Source organism: Rhopalosiphum padi, chromosome 1 (genome assembly GCF_020882245.1).
Source record: "Rhopalosiphum padi isolate XX-2018 chromosome 1, ASM2088224v1, whole genome shotgun sequence".
In the NCBI taxonomy this organism is placed as follows: Eukaryota; Metazoa; Arthropoda; class Insecta; order Hemiptera; family Aphididae; genus Rhopalosiphum; species Rhopalosiphum padi.
In genome coordinates, this window is record NC_083597.1 from 17,935,047 (window position 1) to 17,959,576 (window position 24,530).

The window sequence follows — 24,530 nt, forward strand, 5'->3', positions numbered from 1 at the left end:
TTTTCCAAGGTGTGAGGCTGATGTTTAAAACCCTTTTCCTTCAGGTAACCACACAAGCAATATCACAAATGCTCAAATCCGGTGAGCGCGCGGCCACCCCACATCACCCCTCAGAGACGACCATTTTCAAAGAACGTACAGACGGCAAAGCCCCATTGTTCACTAGACCAAACCATGGTAATGACTGATACGGCATGGCCTGCCCTACGAAATGAGACCATCATAATCTCACTATACCCACTACACGGGAAGTTCTAACCTTTCAAAATTGCACCGTCTGCACCGTTTGATTTGCCCCACTCTGTAGTAGGTAACCGTAGGGCGTAGGTACTAGATTGAATGTATCTTTATCATTGAATATAAATCACTGTCACTGCAATGTATAATATGTTGAATTTCAATTCAATGACTACACACCTAAAATCAACTGTACAGTAGAGTTGTTAAGCGGTTACCAACTTTCTCCTATTTTTTTTTTTTACATTAAATTTGTATTAATTACATAATCTATTTATTAATTAATTTAGTAGCTACCTAAATATTGCTATAGTTAATTAGTAACTAACACTCTAGACAACTAAATCATGATATCGGATACATATAGGGTATAAGACAGCTAGGGATGGCAAACCTTATGATAACTGTGTGTCAAATCAAAATTTTTGTTTTGATTTTATTTGCCTCACGTGTCAGAAACTTTTCAGACCTTTTTTTTGCTTAAATAATAATTAATTAAACATATAAACAGGAGTTAATTTGTTATTATATTTAAACTTTACAGTACTTACTATTTACTATTACATATTAATATAAGCACATAATTTTAAACACTAAAATAACACAATTTTTAAGAAATATATGTTTTAATAATTATAAAAATTAATTTTTAATGAGAAATCTGTTGCCGTATTTTTCCAGCCAACGAATCAGTATCCTAACTGGGATTATAATTTGTAGATTTTATAATTAGATGTACATGCTGCACTGTTCCAAGACGATTTCTCAATGTGAATTTAATCAAATTCACGGAGGAAAATAGCTGCTCGCATTTATATGTATAGAACCAACCATGGTCAATAATGAAAGTGCTAATTTTTTCATGAAAGTAAATGAATTTGGTTGACTTTTCCACTCAATAAGAATCAGGTTTTTGTTTTTAATATTACTATCAATTTCACAATGTTTTCTTTCCAGTTCGCTGTTTAAATTAATAAATTTATTTCTTCAAATTACATTTTTCTGAAATTCTATCAATTCCATTCCCGAGTTTTCGATATTTAACCATTCAAAATAAGCTAGATCACTGGTATATATGTATCTATAGATCCTAGGTACATTATAGGCAGCTAGTTAAAAAGCAATATTGAAACTCGTAAAATTTAGTCACGTATTCCGCCTATTCCGGACTCTGTTGATCACGCGCAGTAAATATCGTATACACGTACATTTGATAAAAAAAAATTGTCGACGCGACTACTTAAAGTGAAAAACACAGTCGTGCACTTCGAACATCGAATTAGGTGCTCATCTCATCGCAAATTATAGATCACGATCAAATGGCGTGCGTCACGTGCACGTGCGATCACCGCTTACACGGATAAGAGTACCTATTGTATAGTGTATAATGTATATACAACTAATCTATTTTGCAGTACATAATTAATATACCTATTATATAACCACTGCACTGCATCAGCTGTATAGGGAATAGGGATGTACAACAAGTGTCTGCCGAAAGCGCTTGCACGACGTAGTACCTACTACTAGTACTACACTACTATGTACATACTATACATTACTGGGCCACTGGCTAAACAGTGAAAACTGATGGGTATTATTCGGTAAGTATTGGTAAAATACTTATTAGAGCTTAGATGATACAGACATTGAGACATTTACATTTTAAGGGGTTTGGTAAAATTATTTTTAATTTAATTTCAAGAAAATATATTAGTATATAATATCAACACAATAATACACATCGTAATAAAAAAATTGTTTATTTTTGAGGGAGAGAAGGAACTAACTTAGTTATTATTTATTTATAATCTTTACGGTAATGAAATATACATTTTAATGATTTTTGAGAATAAAATAATAATCAAAATAGGTTTACTAGTGAAAATAAAATATGATTTTGGTCTGAAATTCTGTAATAAAAATTTAACTAAATAAGTACATAATTAAAATAATAATAAAAATCAAGTTTAATTTTTAAATCTAAATACCTAATTTTTAGAGACAAACGAATCAATAATATTTTTAAAATCTATTTAGATGACATCACTAGCTATACGTATTAAGTAATGCTAAACTATTTAAAAGATTTGGAGGACAACTGCGTGGTTATTACGCATATTATGTTTCATTACCCATTACCCTCTTGGCTGCGGTCTTGAAGGTTACAGTGATAGATAAGAAATCAAATTTTCACCTTAAACATAAAAGCATTTTTACTTAAGTATATAATGTTTTTATTTTTTCAATATCGATGAGTATTCAAGTTTATAAAAAGTTTTTCATCTAAATTTAAAAATGATGGGTTATAAAATAATAAACTATAGCTCGAGTAGTTTTTGCAACGATTTTTAATATAAAAATCAAAGGATATGTAGCGACCTTTTAATATTACAGACGATTCAGCCTTAACCCAGTTGTGTACCTGAGATTAGGTTAGATAGTGGTAAGTGTGGAAGGAAAAAAACACCAAAAAATAATATACACACGAAGAGTTATTTGTACCTACTTGTGTGTACATTTGGCCAACTGGATTTGAATTTCATTCTACAATTCGACTGTCGGGAAAAAATTAACACCTATAATATATATTATTTATGCATACCATGTATCCTAATATCGTACATGAATATATATAATAGAAAAGAGCAAAAGACGTGCCACGTGAACTGTATACCATCGTGGGTGCCCATCGTGGGCTGCCAATATTTTAAGCCGCGAATACCATATACGAATACACGATATACTTATATAAGACTTATGGGGCAAATAAATTTGATTTTGAAAAATATATTTCAATATAAATTCTAATTTATTTCAAGGTTGGTATTTTTAACGAATTATATCATTCGATCACGAATCTCCATCAATGGATGATTTCTCCTAACTACTTATTCAATTCACCAGTTGCACAATCAAATAATATTGTGTAATATTTAATATAAATGTAATATTGTAATTATAGTAATAATAAATCGTTCAAGGACATAGTTTGACGATATTTGTCCGGATTCGACGATGATGTCCTAGCGAAAAGTCAAAAAATCGCCATGTGCTAAACGAAAGCGTTAATTGGACACACACAACAAACACGATAATAATAATATGATCGTTCGAAACGACAGCGTTTCCAAGTAGGTGTATACCTACCTATACATCGTGCGAAAGAATCACTCGGGATGCTGCGCGGCAACGTGTGGCATCGCTGCGGTATTGGCAACAGTGCCACTCCGCCCGGACAAAGAAAGAAAAGCGACAACCGCGTTGTCCGCGTCCGTCGAGCGTCGTTATTAGGCACGATGAGCGGTGGGGTATACACCTAATGATATTAATAATATTATACCTCTACAAATTTACTCTTCTTGTGGTTGTGTTCAATCGCTGACCGCTGCCGACCGTCGCCGACGACACGTCCACCGTTCCCCCGTAGTAATAGTAGTAGTAATAGTAGTATTAGTAGTATATAGTAGTGGTATCAGTTGTAGTAAATCCACGGGAAAATCCCCTCCTTTTTCCGCCACCACCACCACAACCACCACTTATTATAGCCGTCAAGTCGTTCAAATTATGCAGCAGCTGATCGACGCCGAGAGCGCGTGTCGTTAGTAGTTGGTTATTAATTTATTATTTGTTTTTTTTTTTTCTTGTCAATGCTTATTATTACTCATTAGCTGCAAACAGTTATTATAGCATTCTTATTCTTCAATTTTTTATTCAAATTTCATTTCGATCGTCGCCATTCGTGTTGCTTGCACGCGCGTGCTCGCGAACTCCCGCCGTCGCACAACAATAACAACAACAATAATAATAATAATAATATGCCTCCGTTAAACTCGGAGACGTACGCTGTGGTCAGTGTGGTCAGTGGCCTGTTGCAGTGAACGGAGTCGTGTGTGTGCAACAGTGCAATACGTTTCGTTACATATAATTAATTATTATTTTCGATAACAATTAGCGATCGACGTTTTGTTTTCTTCCCCTCGTTGACAATAATCGACCTGCCGACAGTGTTGTGCTCGCTCCCCCCCTTCCCGTCGCAACTGTGCCGGTCCATTCATATTATACACCCGTGGCTGTCAATCACGGTGACAAACGTTAAACGCAGCAGCAGTAACGTTCGTGCGGATAAACAGGCGAAATATGAAAAGTGAAAATGTGGTGTTTAGTGAGCCAACCCAACGCAGTCGTCATAGAAGTCAGGCTCGACCATAAGGCAAAAGGTCTAGAATGCCTGGAGAAGGTAAATACTAAACACAATGTATTTAGCTTATATATCATTGTCTCCTCTGCTCAATCGGTAGTTTCCAAACTTGTACATTTTTTGTTCAAACAACGTTTAGAAATATTATTTGCAGTATAACAATGTTTGAAGCAAGTGAGATATAGCTTCAACTCTATAATAAGAGGGAAGAAAAAAAAATATAAACATTTAAATTCATATTTTTTTGTATTTAGATATTTCTTCACATTCAAACAGCTATTTATATCATTTTAAATTGTCATACATTTGTAACATAATTAATTAATTAATCCTGAAATGTATGAATATGATATCATTAACAATATTGATGCTGTTATATCTGTTGTAGCTTTCAAGATGCAACCCAGTTGCCTCAACATTCACTTCCTATCTAGAGTGAAAAGTGAAAAGTATTTAGCGTGTTGACTAAAATATAAAAAAAAAAATTATGATAAAATGAAGTAGAAAAAAATTACGTCGGTGTAAATGTTGACTTTTAAATCAATTACCTAACAATAAAAATAATAACAAAATTTCATAATAGGATAATAAATCAGTGCCCATATTACCTACTATTATGTCCTAATTTAAAAAATAAATTTATCAAATTGATTTTTATCATATTATAGTAATATATAACATTCTAAATTGAAAGAATGACTGCGTTTTGTACTTTGTAGTCACAATTATAAAAAAATTAAGTTACCTATTTATATTTTATAAATAAGTTTGTAGTTAATAGTTTTGAAAATATTCTGCCACTTATAAGATGCATGGGCCACTACTATATTATTTTATTGTTTTTCTCAATTCTTGTTCCAATCATTTCATGACTATACACCACAAAATATAATTTAACCAAATTATTTTTACTTTTAAAAATTATGTGTATGGCCTTTAAAAATTGAGAGCTTTTGTGTTGTTAATGTAATGATGTGTGATAACCCTATGGGAAGTAATGTACTTTCGAATGTCTTTTATTTTATTTAAAATTGTTCTTGCTACAAATAGTAGTTCACAAAAATAAATTTTAAATAATGAGTAATTTGAATCCTTTTAATTGGAGTTTGTAAGGAGTAAATATGTGATCAATGGCTGACCCAGAGTCTAACCTAAATGCAAGTTACCTATTTTTTTTCAGAAATATATCAAAGTAACCAATATTTTATGTAGGGACATTGAATAATATATTAATTTTAGTTATGATCTACATGAGTGGTTTTATGAAATACAAAATCAAAATATTGTGGTATTTGACAATTAAGATGCTTTTAAAATTGTCTTAATTATTTCTGCATCTAAAGTCTCAGCAGATAGAATAATTTTTAATGGCTAAATAAAACATTTATGAGAATAATGTAATAATAATGATCTCAAAAGAAAAAAAAAAATTAAATTTTACCTGTTTTTTAAAATATTTTATTTTATGCCGTTTTGTACTTTGTATAATTTCCATGCTTAAATTTTTAATTGATTTTTATATGTATCGTTTTATAGTTTTTTATGAGGTTTAATTACTTTAATAAGTTTAATTCGAGGTTAAGCTATATGTACCTAAAACAACATGATATGCTTTTTACTTAGGTAGATTAGGTTATGTAACATGAGTAAAATGTTTATAGTTTACTTTTATTGCAAAACATTGTGTTTAATATTTTAATTAATACAATTAAAAACAATCTATCCGTGTCTTTTCAGAAATTTTAATACAATATCTGTGTTCCTGGTTGGAGTTCTTAATTTTGCTGTATCTATTAATTGAACTGTTAAGGGTTCTGTGTATTTAATATGACTACCTACTCTGTATTATATTTCTATTATTTAAGACTGGTGGTATACCTTTAAACTGTAATATAATTATTATTTTTAATTTCTTTAGTGTATTCATTATATACAGACATTTGTCAACTTTAAAATTCCATTCAACAACAATAATAATGCCTAGGTATATATTATAAGTACATGAAATAGTTACCTAATTTATTTTTTTACTTATTAATAAATTTAAGTTCTATCTCTTTCAACCTTAAAACTAGCAAACAATAATTAAAATATAAATACTTATATTCATGAACATTATAGTTTTAAGTTTCTACAAATAATATTTTTTAATTATAAATAATGTCGTTCATCATTAAAATATGTTATTTTTTCTAAATTTGAACTTCAAATGTCTATAAAAAAATAATTGTGTTTGTGTGCTTACACAGTATATATCTTTTATATTTTTATACAGTTATAACAATAATGTATGTTGTAGTTTGTATAAAATGTTCAAAAGTTGATCCTAGGAATAATTTTTTATTGTCATTTACAAAAAACAAAAGTTTAAAATGTCTATATATAGCCCTAAAGGAGTCAAAATATTTTGAAAATTATACCATGTATAAAAATGTATTATCTAAAACATTTGATATATATCTCAAATAATTTCTAAACATTCAATTTTGAATTACCTATTACAAAATAAAGAAATAAATTTTGTCAAAACTAGTTTAGTATAAACATGTTTTATTTTTCTTAATTTGTTTTTCTTTTAATTATCTACAAAATTATTTGAAAACTTTTACTACTTACTATTTAGGGTACCAAATTAATTATTTCTATATATTGTTGTAAAGCTAAGTTTATAGTTGATTAGTAGTTATTACTTTTATAAAATGTTATTGATTATATTATAAGGATTCAACCATTATTTTTCCACTATATTATATTTAATAATAATAATAATTTGTTATGTGCTTGTTGTAAATTATGTAAAAAAAATACTTATACTTATGCATTTATTAGATATTATAATTTTTCTATGATAGTTATTTATAAATTTATACTGACTACCTATTAAAAACAATTTATGTCTTATAGGTATGTGAATGTTTGGGCATCAACAAAGAATGTGATTACTTTGGGCTACAGTATAAAACTGTCAAAGGACAAGATGTTTGGTTGAATTTAAGAAATTTAATTGAACATCAAGTAGCTGGAGTTCATCCATATCGTTTTGCACTCAGAGTTAAATTTTGGGTTCCACCGCATTTATTATTACAAGAATCTACCCGGTAAGTTATAAAACTTAAGAATTATTATTATCTTATTATAGTTGGATGTACATTAAAAATAATATAATTTATAATTTAAAAGCATTAATGTTATATTTTAACAATAAATTAAAAATGTTTAAGTTCTCATGAGGAATGCATTTAAAGGAATGATGGTACTGTATCACATAATTTTATAATTATGTTTAATAATAAGGTATAACATAATTTAAAAAATTATCATTTCTTTGATTGGTGCTTTCTATTTATTTCTTGGATATTCTTAAATCTAGTTAAATATTAATATATAACAATTATTTACATAAACACAGCTATAGAAAACTTAAATTCAAAATGGAAATTTACCATTAAGTAGGTAATTTATAATTGAAGATGTTTAAACTAAGTATTAAGATTGAACTTCAAAATTAACTTGAATTTAAGTGTACAACTTAAGAAATTTAACTTTGATGGTAGGAAATAATCCTAATTATATAACTATATGTATTGCTTAAATATATTGAATATTATATAAGATGCATAATATAAATTTACAATAATATAGTATATTATGATATTATATTATTCATTTTTTAAACATTAAACATAAAATCATTGATACTAATTACTGTTTTAGTACCATAATACTATTTATAATCAATAATTAGTTTATTTAAACCAAACTTATATAAGGACAACAATATGTGTGATAAAAGGAAATTATTGTATATTATATTCCGTTAATAAAAAATAATTCAATATAAATTACCAACTTAATTTTTTATGAATCACTTAAATATATTTTGTAAATATTGAAAACATATCTTGATATTTGATTATAACCTATATATAATAATTCTAAAATCAAATCATTTTAAACATTAACTTTGTTGACATTTTATTTTCTTAAATAGTCTATGAATTATCTATTGACTAAGTATTTTATTCATATAAAATTCTTAGGTTTAACAAGTCATAAACTCATAAACATTTTTTTTTTCATATTATCATCAGGCTTTTTATTAATAAATTCAAACATATTATTCTCTTTGTATGAAAATATTTATTTTAATATTAATTATAAATATACAAAGTAAATTTTATTTCATTTATCAAATTAAAAGAAAGAAATATAAGTTTTAAAAATAGGGGTTTTATGAACCTCTTTTAAAATTTTTAAGTTTCAGCTACGAGTTTAAAAGATTTTGGTTGCAGTTGCAATTGAAAAATAAAAAAATAAATTATTTATACATTTTACAAACTATTAGATTTACATAAAATATCTTAATAATTAATAATCATAACTGTAGAATCAGTAGTTACTCACGTGTTGTGTTAATGTAATTATGTACTCAAAATATTATCTCTGGTATTAATGTTGCGTATGGGAGTTAGAGGATTAAAAGTAAATAAAAAATGTCCCAATAAAATGTTTAATATGAACAATATATTATTAACTCATAAATAAAATTGAATATTGTACAGTGTTTAGTTATGTTAACTTATACAATATTAAAAACTAAATCAATTTTGATTTTCATGTCTTAAAAAGTAATAATATTTGGTAAATATTTAGTCTATAATAATACTATTTATAAAGTTTATGAATTTTTTTCTCTATTCTAGTCTCGGGCATTAATGTAACACTGTATATAAAATTGTTATTGTGACATATTCTGTAACACATTATGGAATCACAATATGTACATAGTTGTCAGTAACCAGAAAGTAGTTGATATCATTATTTAGAATAAATACCTATTAAATTGCTACCTATTTATTTAATAAACAGTTTTTAATTTGTTTTAAAATAATAATTAAAAATTTGATGTTTTTCCATTATGTATCATTTGGTGTTTATATTGAATAATATTCAAATATTTATTTATTATTAATTAACGCCCCTGTTAGGTAAGTTTTACAAAGGTAGATTTACAAAAGAAACATACATAATATAATTATCATTACAATACAGATAACATAAAATAGTTTACAAAATAATACACTGAACATGGTATAATTTGGATTAGTGTTGGTGCTTTGGTGTAAAATATTACACATTATTTATGTCTGTATAATTGGGTTAATATTTTCTTTGAATTTTAAATAAATTTAATTTTAGTTTTATTTAAGTAACTTCATGTTAATTTAAAATTTATTAGTTTACAATGCAATATATATATTATAATATTCTGTCTTAATATCTTTATATTTTAATTTAAATATCATTTTTAATTGTGTAGGATAATTTCCTTTGACTTTAACGACAATTTTTTTAGATTAAGTAACAAATAAAATTATGATAAGTAATATTTTAGTATTACTATTGCAATGGATTGTATTCTAAGAAAATATATAAATTGCATTGAGTGCAAGAAAACGTGATAATCTGATTGTAGAATATTTTAAAATAAATATTAAGCACCTACTTATCTATATAATTTTATGTAATAAGTACATTTATTTTTTTGTTATATTCATTATTTATAATTACTTAATACTTAATAGTAGTTACTACCTAATAATTTTTTTTTAGAATGGATTTTATCCAATAATGTTTAAAGCAGTCAATGATTGATAGACATTTTATTGAAATATCTATATATTTAGTTAGCAAGTTGAGTTGACCTTAGATAGAAATAATAATTTAACAAATTGGCTCTATGTTTATTAATTGTTAAGAAACTGTACATGTTTGTACAGTATTATAAACTATTTGTGGATAATGGGTACCCATGGGTATCTGTAGTAGTATGATCATTGAAAAATTATATACTTAGAATTTATAAGTATAGCAATACATAATATATATGTATAGTAATACACAATTTAATTTATTTAAGAGAATGTCAGTGTACTATTTGTTTTTTCTCTTTGATCCAAACGTGACAATAATTGTTTATTCAGTATAACCAATTTTGTGTTGTTAGATTTAATATGGAGTGCATTATATCTATTATAAATAACAATACAAAGAGAAAGTCTTGGAAAAATTGTCAACTAAACCATGAATATTATTTTACCATATAATTTGCATGATATTATTTTAAGGCCGTCAAAATAATGTTTAATTTGTACTTATATATATATATATATATATAAACAAATTTTGGCCTTGTTCCCTTATTTTATTATTAAGTATCATTAAAGATTGTTCCTTAAATTTCGTAATTTTGGGTTCAATGCTACTTACAATGTATTATCTATTGATTGCTATATAGTTATACTTTATGGTTATTGACCTTGTACGCAATCATTGATTTTTGTAATAATCATTACATCTCTTCAGTTTATATTTATCATATTAGATTTTAGATAGCATGTTAAATGTGATTAATTTAGATTTAGATAGGTATATGAATATTTCAAATCTTATCAGTTATATTCTAGGATGTAGGTATCATATATATTATCATTTTACTCAGATTGGTGATTTGTCCTTGCACTTGCACTTGTTTAGTCCGTTTAGACAATAGACTATATATTATATATTTATTTGTTTTATATTGATAAATATAGGTTGATGATCTATATAACACAAGAATACTATATTTTTAATAAATTAAATCTATCAGCGTTTATAAACTTTTAACTTTTGTGTTTATGTTTAATGTAAATACATTGGGTAGAGTAAACTTGTGTAAGTTGCTTATTTGTGGTACCTATTTTTTCCATAATATTGTTCCATTTGTTATATTAATTTTATTTTCGTGCCATGTTGCTAATAAAACATGCAAATAAATGGTTCAGAAAATCTTTTATTCAATATACAACGCCCAATTTCATAATGCCTTCTACAACAACATACTCATGTAATGTAATTATTTTTGAAGATACTACAATGAAACAAATATGTTAAGCCATTTAGTTTAAATATATTCAATCAATCTCAACAGATATCCCCCCAAAAATAGCTTTTTCTGATTTAATACCTTATTAAACTTCAATAAAAATATAATATTAGTAAAAAATTCACAAAAATATTTTGTTATTATTATAATATATTTTATTATTGGTTATTTTATTATTATAGGAAAAAGTTGTATAATTTTATATTTTTTACTTAACTATTTTCCATTTCTTATAAAATAAATTAATTTTAACTCTTATCTGCTATTAGTTTTTTTGAGAGGTCTATAAAAAAAATACATTTACCTAATTTGATTGTCTATTTTGAAATTTGACAGTTTGAAAAAAGGATTCCTTTGTTATTCATCAAATTGCAATATACAAATCATGCACAATCAGATTCTATCCCCATTTGTCCTATTCTAGTACTCTTACTCTATACAATATTAATTTTCACATATTTATTATAATTTATAGAATATATTATAAGACTAACTATGTTTTTTTAGCACCATAAAGAACTTATTTACAACTTAATGAAGTAAGTTTATGGGTGGTAAGTTGTTATTAAGGTAGAATCATAAAACAATAAAATTCTATAAGCTGTCTAAACTGTTGTCTGTTCAATTAATTTTATTATTATTACCTAGGGTGTGTGAAATGTGTTATATATCTATCTATATTACATTACCTAAGCTATATCAATAAACTGACATGCAATATTTTTAAAAATTATTTTTCCATGTGTTAATTTTACTAAATTAACAATTTGTTATTTGTTATATTATGTTTTATGACAAAGTAATAAAGAGATTTAAATGTTTAAATGTTTGATAGTTTATGAAACATAACTATGATTATATATATACATATTGAAATATGTAATTATGGTCAAATATGCAAAAATATGTAAAATAATATTTTATTGGTGAATTTTAATTAGTATAATTTGTAGATTGTTTACAAAAATATCAAAATCATATGCAATGCTCTAATTTAATACATCCAATATAGGTTGATTATTTTGACACTTGTTAGTTTGATTAATTTTTATACTAGGTATTTTTTTTCCTAGCAAAACAATTTTTATTCATGTAGATTTTCTTGTTTTTCTATTACATTTGTTGCTAATAATATAGATTAAATTCTATAGGGGTGCATTAATAAATCGGACTTTGTATTGGCTATTGTAGCCAGTTTTATTTATGTCAAGATGAGTTGAACAACCTCTAAATGTACAAACTAAATAAACAAACATGCACACACAGTAAAAATGTTAGTGGAACATCAGCAACCGTGTATTCAAGTGTAATGCAATTATTGATTAACCAACTATACATGGTACTATACCTATCAACTTAATTGGTTTTTATAAATTGTTTTAATTATTATTATTGTTATTATGCGTATTTTAGGTTACAGCAGATAAAAACTTCTCATATTGATTTTTAATGTCATTAACGTTTTTAAAAGTAACCTCTAACATTTTCATATCACATTTAATATTATTGGCTTTCGAATTATCTATTCACGCTCTGATGATGTGACTATTATTTTATTATTATTGTCACAGCGAATTTTTGTTTCGGCATATTATTATATACTGTGTTAAAATAATAATTGCTCCGAGTAAACAAAACAAAAGCTCTGGGGAACGTCATTCACGATCATAAAACAAGGGTCTCGTCAATGTGCTCCATCAATAGCGCCGCCTGTTTCTTTATTGTTAATTAACTGTTGTGCGTCATGCTTCCGCCACAGTACTGATTTATCTACGGTGTTAATACTTAATATACTGAAAACGCTAATAATTATTATCAGCGGTCTCGCATGAAATTCGTTCAAATAAAAAGTATAATTTCAGTTTTTAATCTTCAGATTCAACTATGGTCTTTTATAAATTAAATAAATGTAGGTATATGAACAATGATACAATGGAAATTTTGATGTTAAAATACAATTATACGAATTAAGCTACCTAATAAAATTAGTGAAAAATGAATGATGTATTTATTTAAATGTATTTATTTAAATAACTATTTTTACCAATCTATTATGATTATTTATTAGATTTTTACTTATTTTAACAACCTAATATTTATATGGTTTATTCAAGGACTTAAAAGTTTTTCATACTTTTCAGTTACCAGCTAGGTATCATCTATTGATAAAAATATAAAATGTTGGTCTTTTTTCTTTTTCTGTATTGGACTTTTTTAATTATATTTTGCTTTTAGATGTATTTATTTTAATCAAAACGCAAAGAAAAAAAAAGTTAAATTCTAGTTATACTACTAATACTATCTTTTCTCCTGTTAAAATTAGTGTTTATACTATCTGTCCATGTTGTGGCGCACGTGACGTGCTGCACGAAATCTAAGTATATTATACAACAAATAACGTGATAAAATTATTTTACCTCGGTGTAGACATTCATTAAAACCTTCAGCTTGACACACCACTCCGACATTCGTTTGATGAAGTTAGTTTTTTGTTTTTACATTATTTTTCTAATATAATAATTTATTTACTATAATTATATATCTGAAATAAATTCAACTTATGTGAAATATTTTCGGATCTCATCGTATAACGAAATTTATTATATGTGTACCTACATTGAAGAATACCAATGGATTATGCAATTATTTAAATCTATCACGACAATTCATTGTCAATATTATTAACAAAGGTCTTGAAAGGTCACAACATGGTTATTTCGAACGTCATTCGTCGTTCATAATGCCCGGAAATACACAGGATATTTTTTCGTAGTATTAATCTGTATTCTAATTTCATAGATCAACTAATTAATTTCTCCGGACAAATAACATAGGTACTATCAATTTTATATTATAGAATGATTTCCATAATGATCAGCCAGTTATATTAAAATATAGGTTAAATAATGGATTGTATATTTAAATATTTTAACAACTTCTCATAATGAAATTGTTTTTGTTAATTACGGTTAAGTTTTCGATGTATACCATCGTTTCTCCTTAAAAATAAAACGGTTTATGATAGCCCATTGCAGCAGTGTAATATTTTAAATGCGTTTTTATTGATGATTCTTATATTATGTTATAATTTTTTTAATTATGGGTATGCCGTATGCATTAGAATAAAGATTATTAATAATCGAATAATGTTTTTTTAAATTTACTAGGTATTAGTTAAGTATTTTTAAAATTGTTATTGTTTTTATTTCTATTCAACGCTTTTCAATTTTATTACCATCTAAAATATTTAGTTTGTATATTGTCTAACATTTTTCTCTCGTATACCTACATATCAAAAAAAGTAATTATCGAAATAATTTATATGTATGTTTTTACACATTTTAATTATTCACGTTTTATCAATTTTCTCGAACTATTGAGAATTTGCACTGTTTACAATTACGCACATTGGATTCAAATACATTAATTATTATTTTGACTCTTAAAAGTTGGTAAACAACATCATAATCCAACACAATTTATTTAGTAAAAAAATACATTGCGTGGTAAGATTATTATTAAATTTATATGTTATATAATTTATTCAAATGTTGAATTATGTTATTTACAACCATATAAGCATATAGAATTTCAAGGATGTACTCAGAACCAACCTTCCTGGTGGGGAGGGGTGAGTTATGAAATATAAATTCAATTAATGAAACTCATTTCTAAGTTAACGTAAATCGACAACATTTCGTGAGAGATTTTGAATTCTTAACCCTCGACCTCGAATACGATTTTGTAACATTTTTAATATATTAATTTAAAGCATTATTTCCTGTAAAGCCTACTTTTTGGTACCATATTAATGTCAAATGTCTTTGAAAAGTAAATATTTTTATATAAACCAAGACACTAAGTTTTATTATACATATTTGACAACAATTCAGTATTTAAATTATCAAACCATCATATCAAGAATAAAATATTTTGCCGTCGCCAATATTTGATCTGCATAATTATAGTCACATGTGCACACTGCACATGTGCTATTTTGTTACCTAACAGTGTTTCCTTGTCAAATATAAAGATCACATTTAGCTTGATACATAACATATTAATCATATTATACTTGTATTGAACTTATTTTTATTGTTCGATAGCATTTCATGAACATTCGGAGAAAAGTTCATTAATAAATTGTCGAATTTCAAATTAAAATACTCATTACATTTTTAAATGAGGAAAAGTATCATTACTTTTTACATTGCATTAATTAATATTGATCATATTGTTAATTTCCGTATTCACCGGGTGTTACACAAATAAAAATTATTTCATGGCCATACTTGCGAGTTAAGGTCAAATGATGTGTAGATGAAAATATATAATTGACGCCTATACTATGTGATGCTAGTTTGTTAAAAAATTATAGGTATTATAATCAATCTTGGATTTATATGAACAAACCATTATAACGTTATTAATGAGTTCTTTTTGTCACTTTAACTTGTTTTGTTGATTAATTGGCTCCATAATTCAATAAATGTATAATTGTTTTGTTTTTCGTCCAAAATATATACATGTGTGAATTAATTGCTTTCATTATCTAATTATAAAAACAATAGACAACATAATAGCATGTGGTTTTTATTTTTATTTCATGAGACGTAGTATCTCAAATAAAATATTATGATGAATTTATTGAATCGTATACTCTAATATGCCTAATTAACAAGTAGGTATAATAACATGGTCCATTTCTTCATGACTATTACGGTATAAATTTTGGATGTTATGGTGTTTGACTTATCGCACAATATTGCACTCAATGACCAATGTTGATTCAGAAACTTCTAATTAGGTATCAAAAATATTAATATAACGTGTATCCATAGCGTGTTTTAATCATATGACTGTTACTTACTCAAAAGAAGAAAAACTTTTGAGAAAGGAACAAAATATTATTTGAATAAAATAAAATATTTAATGTATAAATCGATAAATGAGTTTGTTTGTATGGTTTTTTTAAAACTTTTTATTGGATATATTTTTATAATACGTAGAGTACCTACTATCTATTGAGATTACAGCTGATTAGTACAGAAAGATTTGTTTTAAAGAACTTACACAAAATGAAATTATATTTTCTTATAATAGACACAAGTTTAAGAGGACACCTCAACATTTGTAGTCAAACATATTTTGAATACGAAGACATAGTCTTTTTATTAATATTAGGTACCTATATGTACAAGTTCAATTATAAATATTATAATTATTAATTAATTATATATATATATATCCATTTAAAATACACCAAACTACGAAGTACTGAGTGAATATTCAGTTTATTACTCTACTTTATAGTTGTATTGCCTGTATTAATTGTATAATATAGTATAGTACATAATATAATAGTTTCGAATTTTATAAAATAGGTAAGTTGTAACTGAGTTTTTGAAGATTTGTGTATATTTACTATTTAGGCAGTTCATGTAATTTAATAAAACCGGTTTAGGTTCTTGGAAATAAAAATACCGCGTTTCACAATATATTTTTATTATTCAATACACGTCTTGCTTTTTTATACACTACTATACCTACTACCTAATCAAACTTCAGTGTTTTGTTTTGATACCAAAGATGGTCCAAAGTTTTAATAAATTTAAATGGTTTTTTTTGTAAATGGTTGGAAAATAAAAAAAAAACGTACAATTTAGTGTTCAATGTTCATAACTTTACGAGACATGAATATCCAATATCCAATCGACGAGTAACAAAAATATATACCTAACCTACAAGTTTAACAGCTGACTTGTGGATTTACAAATTAATTTTTCCATAAATTCGCAATGAGTTATTCGAAAGTTTTGTACATAAAAAAAATAATTCTTGGTTTAGTTTGAAATATATGGGAGTATGGGCCATATATTATTATGTATATATCCTAAAGCTATTACTTGTTAGTTATTAATTATATAGGTTTGCCCTTGAAGAATATAATAATAATTTAAAAAAAAATATTAGTTACATTAGGCCACCTATCTGCCTCACCTTTATCACCATCGTCCATTAAATTGCCTATTTTGTAAGCGTTTTTAAGTACCTAGGTACTACTTCATAAATCATAATTAATGTTTTGGGTTCACTGGAATGAAAAAAGATTCGACCTTAATTTATAATAAATTTAACTATTACTTAAAATAAAATAAGCCTACTTTAAAATTAGAACGTTTTGATCTTAGCACATTTCTTACCACGAAATAAAGCATTTTTTATGAACTGTGGTCGTAATAATAATGTTTATTATAACATTGAATATTAAACTTTAAATAATACCAAATAGACGTATCATTATTTTATATAATTTATTTGATGAAGGTAACACGAACAATACAGAAAAAAAATGTGTATGTTAAATAATAATATTGAAACTAAACTATACTAATAAAAATGTACTTAGAAATATTTTTAAATAAAATATTACAATTATTAAAATTAATTATCAATTATCAGTTTATTAATTTTTATTGTTATTTTGTTATAGTCATCAATTTTATTTGCATGCCAAGTTAGAGCTTTGTGAAGGGCGTTTAAGACCGGCAGATAGCCAAACCATATGTAAAACTATTGCATTGTTGGCACAGGCTGAATTTGGCGATTGTGATAACTCCGTTGCTCTTGTGCAGTTTTTCGTCTCTTGGTGTGAACATTTGGGTGCATCCAAAGATGATGATGAGTTCATAATTGATCATATTCAAAATCTTCAGTCTGAAATGAAAGTATGTGTGATATTTTAATTTTTATTAAATATTTTTTAGTCTAAACTCAATAAATATATTTTTATCTTTTAAGGGTATGAAACAAACGACTGCTGAATATTGGTTAATCAAAGAAGTTTCTGGTCTCCAAAACTTTGGTGAAGAGGTATTTGAAGGCAGAACAAGTAATGGTTCATCAGTATTGGTGGGAGTTGGACCACATGGTATTAGTCTGGAGCACCCAGATCAAGCTGATCATGAAAAACAAATGTAAATATCAGAACTGACCATATTAACTGTTAAGAATGGTGTGAATATTCATTAGGCACACTGTTGAACTCATTCTTTCTATTCTAAAATTATCGTACACTGTTTCAATACAATTTTTTTTTATTAATAATGTACAATATATTTTTTAGGATTCCTTATACTGCAATTCGCAGTGCTGCTAGCCATCGTCGTGTTTTTGAGATGTGGTATTTAGCAGGTATTGAACATTCCGAAACACTAATTGTATTGAAATTAGAATCTAGTCTGGGCGCAAATACTCTTTATAGAGCACTGACGGAGAAGCATGCATTCTATAGTTGTGAAACCGTCAGAGGTGCCGTCACATCACAATATATCAGAGATCTCAAGGTAAATTATTGTATTTTAAGTGTGAACATTTTTTTATTTACACTTTTGTTAATATAACATTCTATTATTTTTGTCATCTAAATTTACATATGAACTTTGAACTTTGAACTAATGAAAGTATTTAATCAAATGCAATTTTATTAAAGATATTTTAATGTTCTACTGTATAAAGCTGACCTATTATAATTTCTAAATGCAATAATGTTACATAACTGTTGTTGATGTCATAGTCTTATTTTCAGGGTACAATTATATCTATATTTAACGAAGATTCGCCATTAGGAAAGAAATATGTGTTCGACATACAGAGGACCTGTCGTGAAGTGCATGATAATGCACGTCGTGCTCTTTATGAAAAGCAAAATAAAGTAACACCATCCAGCTCTACAGTAGTATTGAGTTCGCCTGAACCTGAGCCAACTACTTCACAGGATAGCTACAAACTGGCCAAGCTTATTGATGCGCTTACATGTAGAATTTGTATGGATGCCACTATTGATCATGTGTTTTTCCCATGTGGTCATGTTATTGCTTGTGGAACATGTGTTAAACGTTGTGAAACTTGTCCACTGTGTCGAGGTGCCATTGATGAATCCAGGCATGTGTTTATTCCGACTTTAGCTGACTTGCCAGGTCTTCATCATTAATAATGTAATTGAGTACAGTATGTCCTGGTTATGATAATTTGTGGTGGACATACTGTTATTAAGATTGACCTCGGAGCATGAATGTCTGTGATAATGCTAATATATCAAAACTTCCTATACTTTCATACTTATTTATTTTGTTAAATTAATATTTTTATAGTATTTATGTGTAAAATGAAAAGGAAATTTCATTTGTATCATTTAATTGTTCTTAATAATTCATTTAGTTTAAAGTAATATATTTTTAAGAATACTTTTTATACAAACTCATAATTAAATTTAAGTTTTTGTGTTACCATTTTACTATTAATTTGTACAAGTCAGATAAATGACACAATTGTTAATTAATACAAATATATGTATTCTTGAATGTTAATATTGAAGTTTAAGTTCAATTCAAATTATGAGTATAAATATATACAACATTATAATAGAAAGTTGAATTTTTCTTTTAGTTTTTGCTTAAAATATTATTATTATTATTATTATTATTTTCATTTATTCTATCATTACTATCATTGTGTTATAAAATATAAAAAATTATCCAATTTAATAGATATTATTGTATTTACACATATTTATTTTTAGATATTGAGGAAAATGAGAGAATGACACTTTTTATCATTGTGATAAAAATAAAACAGTTCAAATGAATCAGAATCACTTTTAGTTTTATGAAATGACTATAGAAAAATTTGTATGTACATTAAAGTCTTATGAAAAATATTCAGATCTTGGAATTTGAGATTAAAGGTTAAATTTATTGATACAATCATTTATAAGCAAGGCTATGGTGTTTTATTTTTATAAATTTGATTACAGTATTGTAATGATACATCACCAAATCTAAAAAATATATATTTATACATGATATTCTCATTTATTGTACTTAGTATTTAAGAAATGGTTTACAAATTGTTTACAATTTCTATTGTCCTATCACTAAGCTCAGATTCAAAAACATACACTTTTTAAAACTAATTTTAGAATTTCATTAGAAACATGTGATTATAATTAAGTATAATATAATTAATTCTATGCTATGTTTATTTAAATGAAACTTCATACAACAAATGATAAATAAAAAAGAGCATTTTTTTTAGGTTTTTTTGAAGTTAAAACGTAGGTTTACTAGTTCTTAGTTTATTTCTGTTTGATGATTTACCCAATAATTTTTTTTCTAGAAAAATACTTGAATTAATAATTATTAAATAAATATACAGAGCACTTTCAACAAATGGTCAGGACGCTTGCTACATACATGCTGACATATGCTAAAATATTAGTTTTATCATTATTAAATATGAGCAGTTATAGCTGGCACAAGTGTTAAACCTAGATTTTGATTGTATTGAAAGTACATTTTTCATTGGACAATATTAAAAACCTATTTAACTAATAATAAAATATATATTTTATATGTATCTAAAAAAATTTCCATTGCATCAATCAAAACTGTTTGTATATTAAATGCTTTTATAATATTTAAATAAATATCAATTGTTTGGACACTGGTTACACGAAATATAAATATAAATTATAACATAATATAAATAAATATATTAATATTTATTGTAAGTATACATACAACACAAATTCATTATTATTTATTAAATTATAGTATTTACTATTAAGTAAATATACTAAATAAATTTGATGTTTATAAAAAAAACATTCCATATTTTATTTGTGGATATTAAAAAAAATATTTTAGATTTATTCAATAGTTATTCAGACTTTTCATTAAATTTTTCACTTGCAATATTAATGTTATCATAAATTTGTCTGGCTATTGATTCTGTCTCAGTATATTTTGTTAATTTGAGTATTTCTTGTAAATTAATCTACGTACAATATATATAAATACCTAGTTATTAATTCTTATACTCAAATAAAATTATTTATTAATTTATTGTCTGTTATGTATATTGTATATACTATATTTATAAATACTATGGTTGGTTACTTGGATAGAACATACATAAACATTTAAAAAGTGAAAAAATGCATTATAACATTTTCTATCCAGAAAATAAATTAAATAAAACTACAGTAAATTATTTTATGATACTTGTTTTAATTTTTGAGATATAATTGATGCTGTTTAATTTTTAGTACAGTTTCATAATACTTACTTCATTTTTAAAAATCATATACATTGATCTGTCCATTTTTCTAGTTAGAGAAAGTAGTAAATTTAAAGAAAACAGAATTGTGTTGTTGTTTTTGGTAAGTGCTTCTTTGATATCATTTTGTAATGTTTGTATAAGTTTAATGTTTTTCATAAGCAAGTATCCATTAAATTGAATACTTACATTGTACAATATTGAATAAGAAGTACTAAAGAAAAAAATATTTTTTAACATTAATAAAATGTAGGTCTTTATACAATACTTTTGTATGCGAAAAAAATAATAAAAGTTCTTATATTTACTTCTTTAATATATCAAGTGAGGGAGGTGTACACAACACCAAAGACACAATGAGATTAATAATATTGATTCCATCATTTACTTGTGAAAAAAAGTGACAACCACTTTTTGTGGTTGTTAGGTTAGCTAGTATTCTCAAAATAAGTAACACAAATTGTGTTTCATTTGTTTTTATTGATGGCATCTGCTTATTATATGTTTTAATAAAACCACTAAGTATATTAGTTATAAATTTAGCCATACTTGTTATGTTATCCTAGAATATTTCAAATATAAATATAACAGTGTGTGAATACTGACATAGTGCATTGAAGTAAATAGAAAGTGAATAAAAATGTTGAGCTTTTTGCGCCTATGATATAATAACATATAATAACATAGGTGCTGTATCTATATTTATATTAGTTATACTTTTCGTTGTTCATACCACAATTGGACAATATAATTACTTTTTGTAAAATCATATCAATTACTGAAGATATTTGTGTTGCTTTCCATAGATAGTAACATAGTGTAGACCCAATAATAGAACTAAATGAAGATAGTTGTTTGAGTTGCCAATTTAGTTTAGTGACTTCCAATTGTAACTGATTTATAGTAGTAGCAGACTCGTTTTCCAGTAAATTATACTTGGATTTTTCGATTTCAACTTGAAAAAAAAAACAAAGTATGTAAAATATGTAAAATATATTTAAAATTAGAAAAATGAGGTCCGTGAACAAAAATGAGAGAAAGGTAATAAAAAATAAATGAGGATTATTTTATGTAATAAATAATTGAAAATACAATGGACAATTTAGAGACAATAGAATTATTATGTTTACTTGTATAAAATTATAATTTTTAATAAAAATGAGATTTTATAAAATAAAAAAAAAAATCTTAAAAGGATATCAGCACAATATTTCTTTCTTTCTTAAATCCATATGCAACAGTAAAAACACATTCTTGCAAAATTGGTTTTTTAGTAACCTTAGACTTATAAACCATCACAAAAATTATAGGTGGTAACTGACACATCAAAGCCATTTTTTTTAAAGGTTCTACACTTTTTAATAACTAATTGTACCTTGGTCTCTATTGAATACTTTCCTGTATAACACTGTATAAGATGTATAACACTGGTCGATAAAATTTCTAAAAATTATATTGGATTTCATGTTAAAATTGGTATAAGTCATATTCACAACAGCAATAATAAAGTTATGAATTATAAATATAAACATTTTAGTACTTAATATAAGTATAATGTACATAGGCTCCATGTATATAGGTGCCCAGGGCTCAGGCACCCATTGAAATTATTATGGGGTATTGGGCACCCATCAGAATATTGGATTTTACGGGGACATTGTATTGACTAGGGGCTAAGCCCTATCCCCCAAGTTGCGTATTTATACCTCTGATACCAAGTACTCATTAAGTTTTTTCAAACCTGGCGCCTATGTATATAAGATTATAAGCACAAATTCATATACACAGCTTACAAGAGAAGGTATCAACTAGTAATAGTCCATAGTAATTAAATATAATATAATAAAATCAATAAAACAAAATTTACATTCAAAATTAAAGTATCGAATGACAAGGTAGTTCTTACGTGATTCACTTTGGGTTTTAAATGTATTTATCATATGTATACAATTTGCTTGGAATTCTTCAGATATTTTCTGGATGTGAATAAAGCTCACTTCATTATTACCATACATAGTTTCAAATGCATCATCAAATGCTTTAAGCTATAATAAAATCAAAAATAATATTTATATTTTATTTAATAATTGTTTTAAGGAAATACTTTACCATAATATCACAATTATTATTTTCATTTAAAATGGTGTCTTGATTATTAATTGGAGAATTTTCAACATCCATCATTATAGTTTCTTCAATAGATGTTTCATTACTAGAAAGATCAGATTCTAACTCTTCTTTGTTAATTTCTTCTAGAAAAGTATCGAATAATGATTTTTTACAACTTTTTTTGGGTAACTTCTCCATTGTGCAAGACCGAAAGCTTTATTAAAATAAAATAAATTATAACTGAATTTTTCGAGCTAGGTATTATCACTTATGAATGAACATATTTACATATTATATACAAATATAATACATATGAAAAATTATTGTCAATGACTAGCAAAAATAAATTTCAAATTTATATTTCGAATACGCTATAGTATTTACTAGTTTACTACTATAGGTATATGAGTATTTGGTACTAACTGCAAAGTACTATAAGTATTAACCATGGTTTAAAATAGTTATATGATATATGTACATTATACAGTGTGTTCACCGAGTTCACGCTAAGAGGTACCACTATTATAAATATTTCAGTTGGATGATCTTGATATCTTGTATTGAAATTTGAAATAGGGCTTTTGCTGAATGAATCAATGAAAGAGAACACATTTTTAGATAAATTCTTATAAGTTATAATTATAAGTATATTTTTGAATAACCTCAGAAAGTACCACGATTAAAGAAAGCTGTAAATGATAAAAAAAAAATAATAATAATAATATTATAATAGATATATTTTTATCTTCCTAATATTGTTAATAGGTACTTAATACGCCTATAGTAGTAAAATAATATAAAAAATTGTATTCTTCTCATATATACCTAATACACCTATTTTCTATAGGCTATAATTAAGTGTCAAGACATCAAGAGTATTATATAGTCTTATTAAATAAAACAGAAAAAAATCAAAAAAAGACTATGAAATAGACA

The 24,530-nt window shown here is 25.8% G+C and overlaps 2 protein-coding genes across 2 annotated transcripts; one reads left to right on the forward strand and one right to left on the reverse strand.

The window, feature by feature from the left end:
- Positions 1 to 3,639: 3,639 nt before the first annotated feature.
- On the forward strand, positions 3,640 to 19,796 carry LOC132931846 (E3 ubiquitin-protein ligase MYLIP-like). Its single transcript, XM_060997890.1, has 6 exons — positions 3,640 to 4,477; positions 7,343 to 7,536; positions 17,860 to 18,094; positions 18,168 to 18,343; positions 18,493 to 18,712; positions 18,955 to 19,796. The coding sequence occupies exons 1-6, from the start codon at positions 4,391 to 4,393 to the stop codon at positions 19,357 to 19,359; spliced, it is 1,317 nt and encodes a 438-aa protein (XP_060853873.1). The 5' UTR covers positions 3,640 to 4,390; the 3' UTR covers positions 19,360 to 19,796.
- Positions 19,797 to 21,442: 1,646 nt separating this feature from the next.
- On the reverse strand, positions 21,443 to 23,877 carry LOC132932342 (uncharacterized). Its single transcript, XM_060998664.1, has 5 exons — positions 23,595 to 23,877; positions 23,392 to 23,530; positions 22,241 to 22,440; positions 21,794 to 22,047; positions 21,443 to 21,699 (listed from the first exon to the last, which is right to left on the reverse strand). Exons 1-5 carry the CDS (start codon positions 23,790 to 23,792, stop codon positions 21,471 to 21,473), a joined length of 1,020 nt encoding a protein of 339 aa, XP_060854647.1. The 5' UTR covers positions 23,793 to 23,877; the 3' UTR covers positions 21,443 to 21,470.
- Between the last annotated feature and the right edge of the window lie 653 nt (positions 23,878 to 24,530).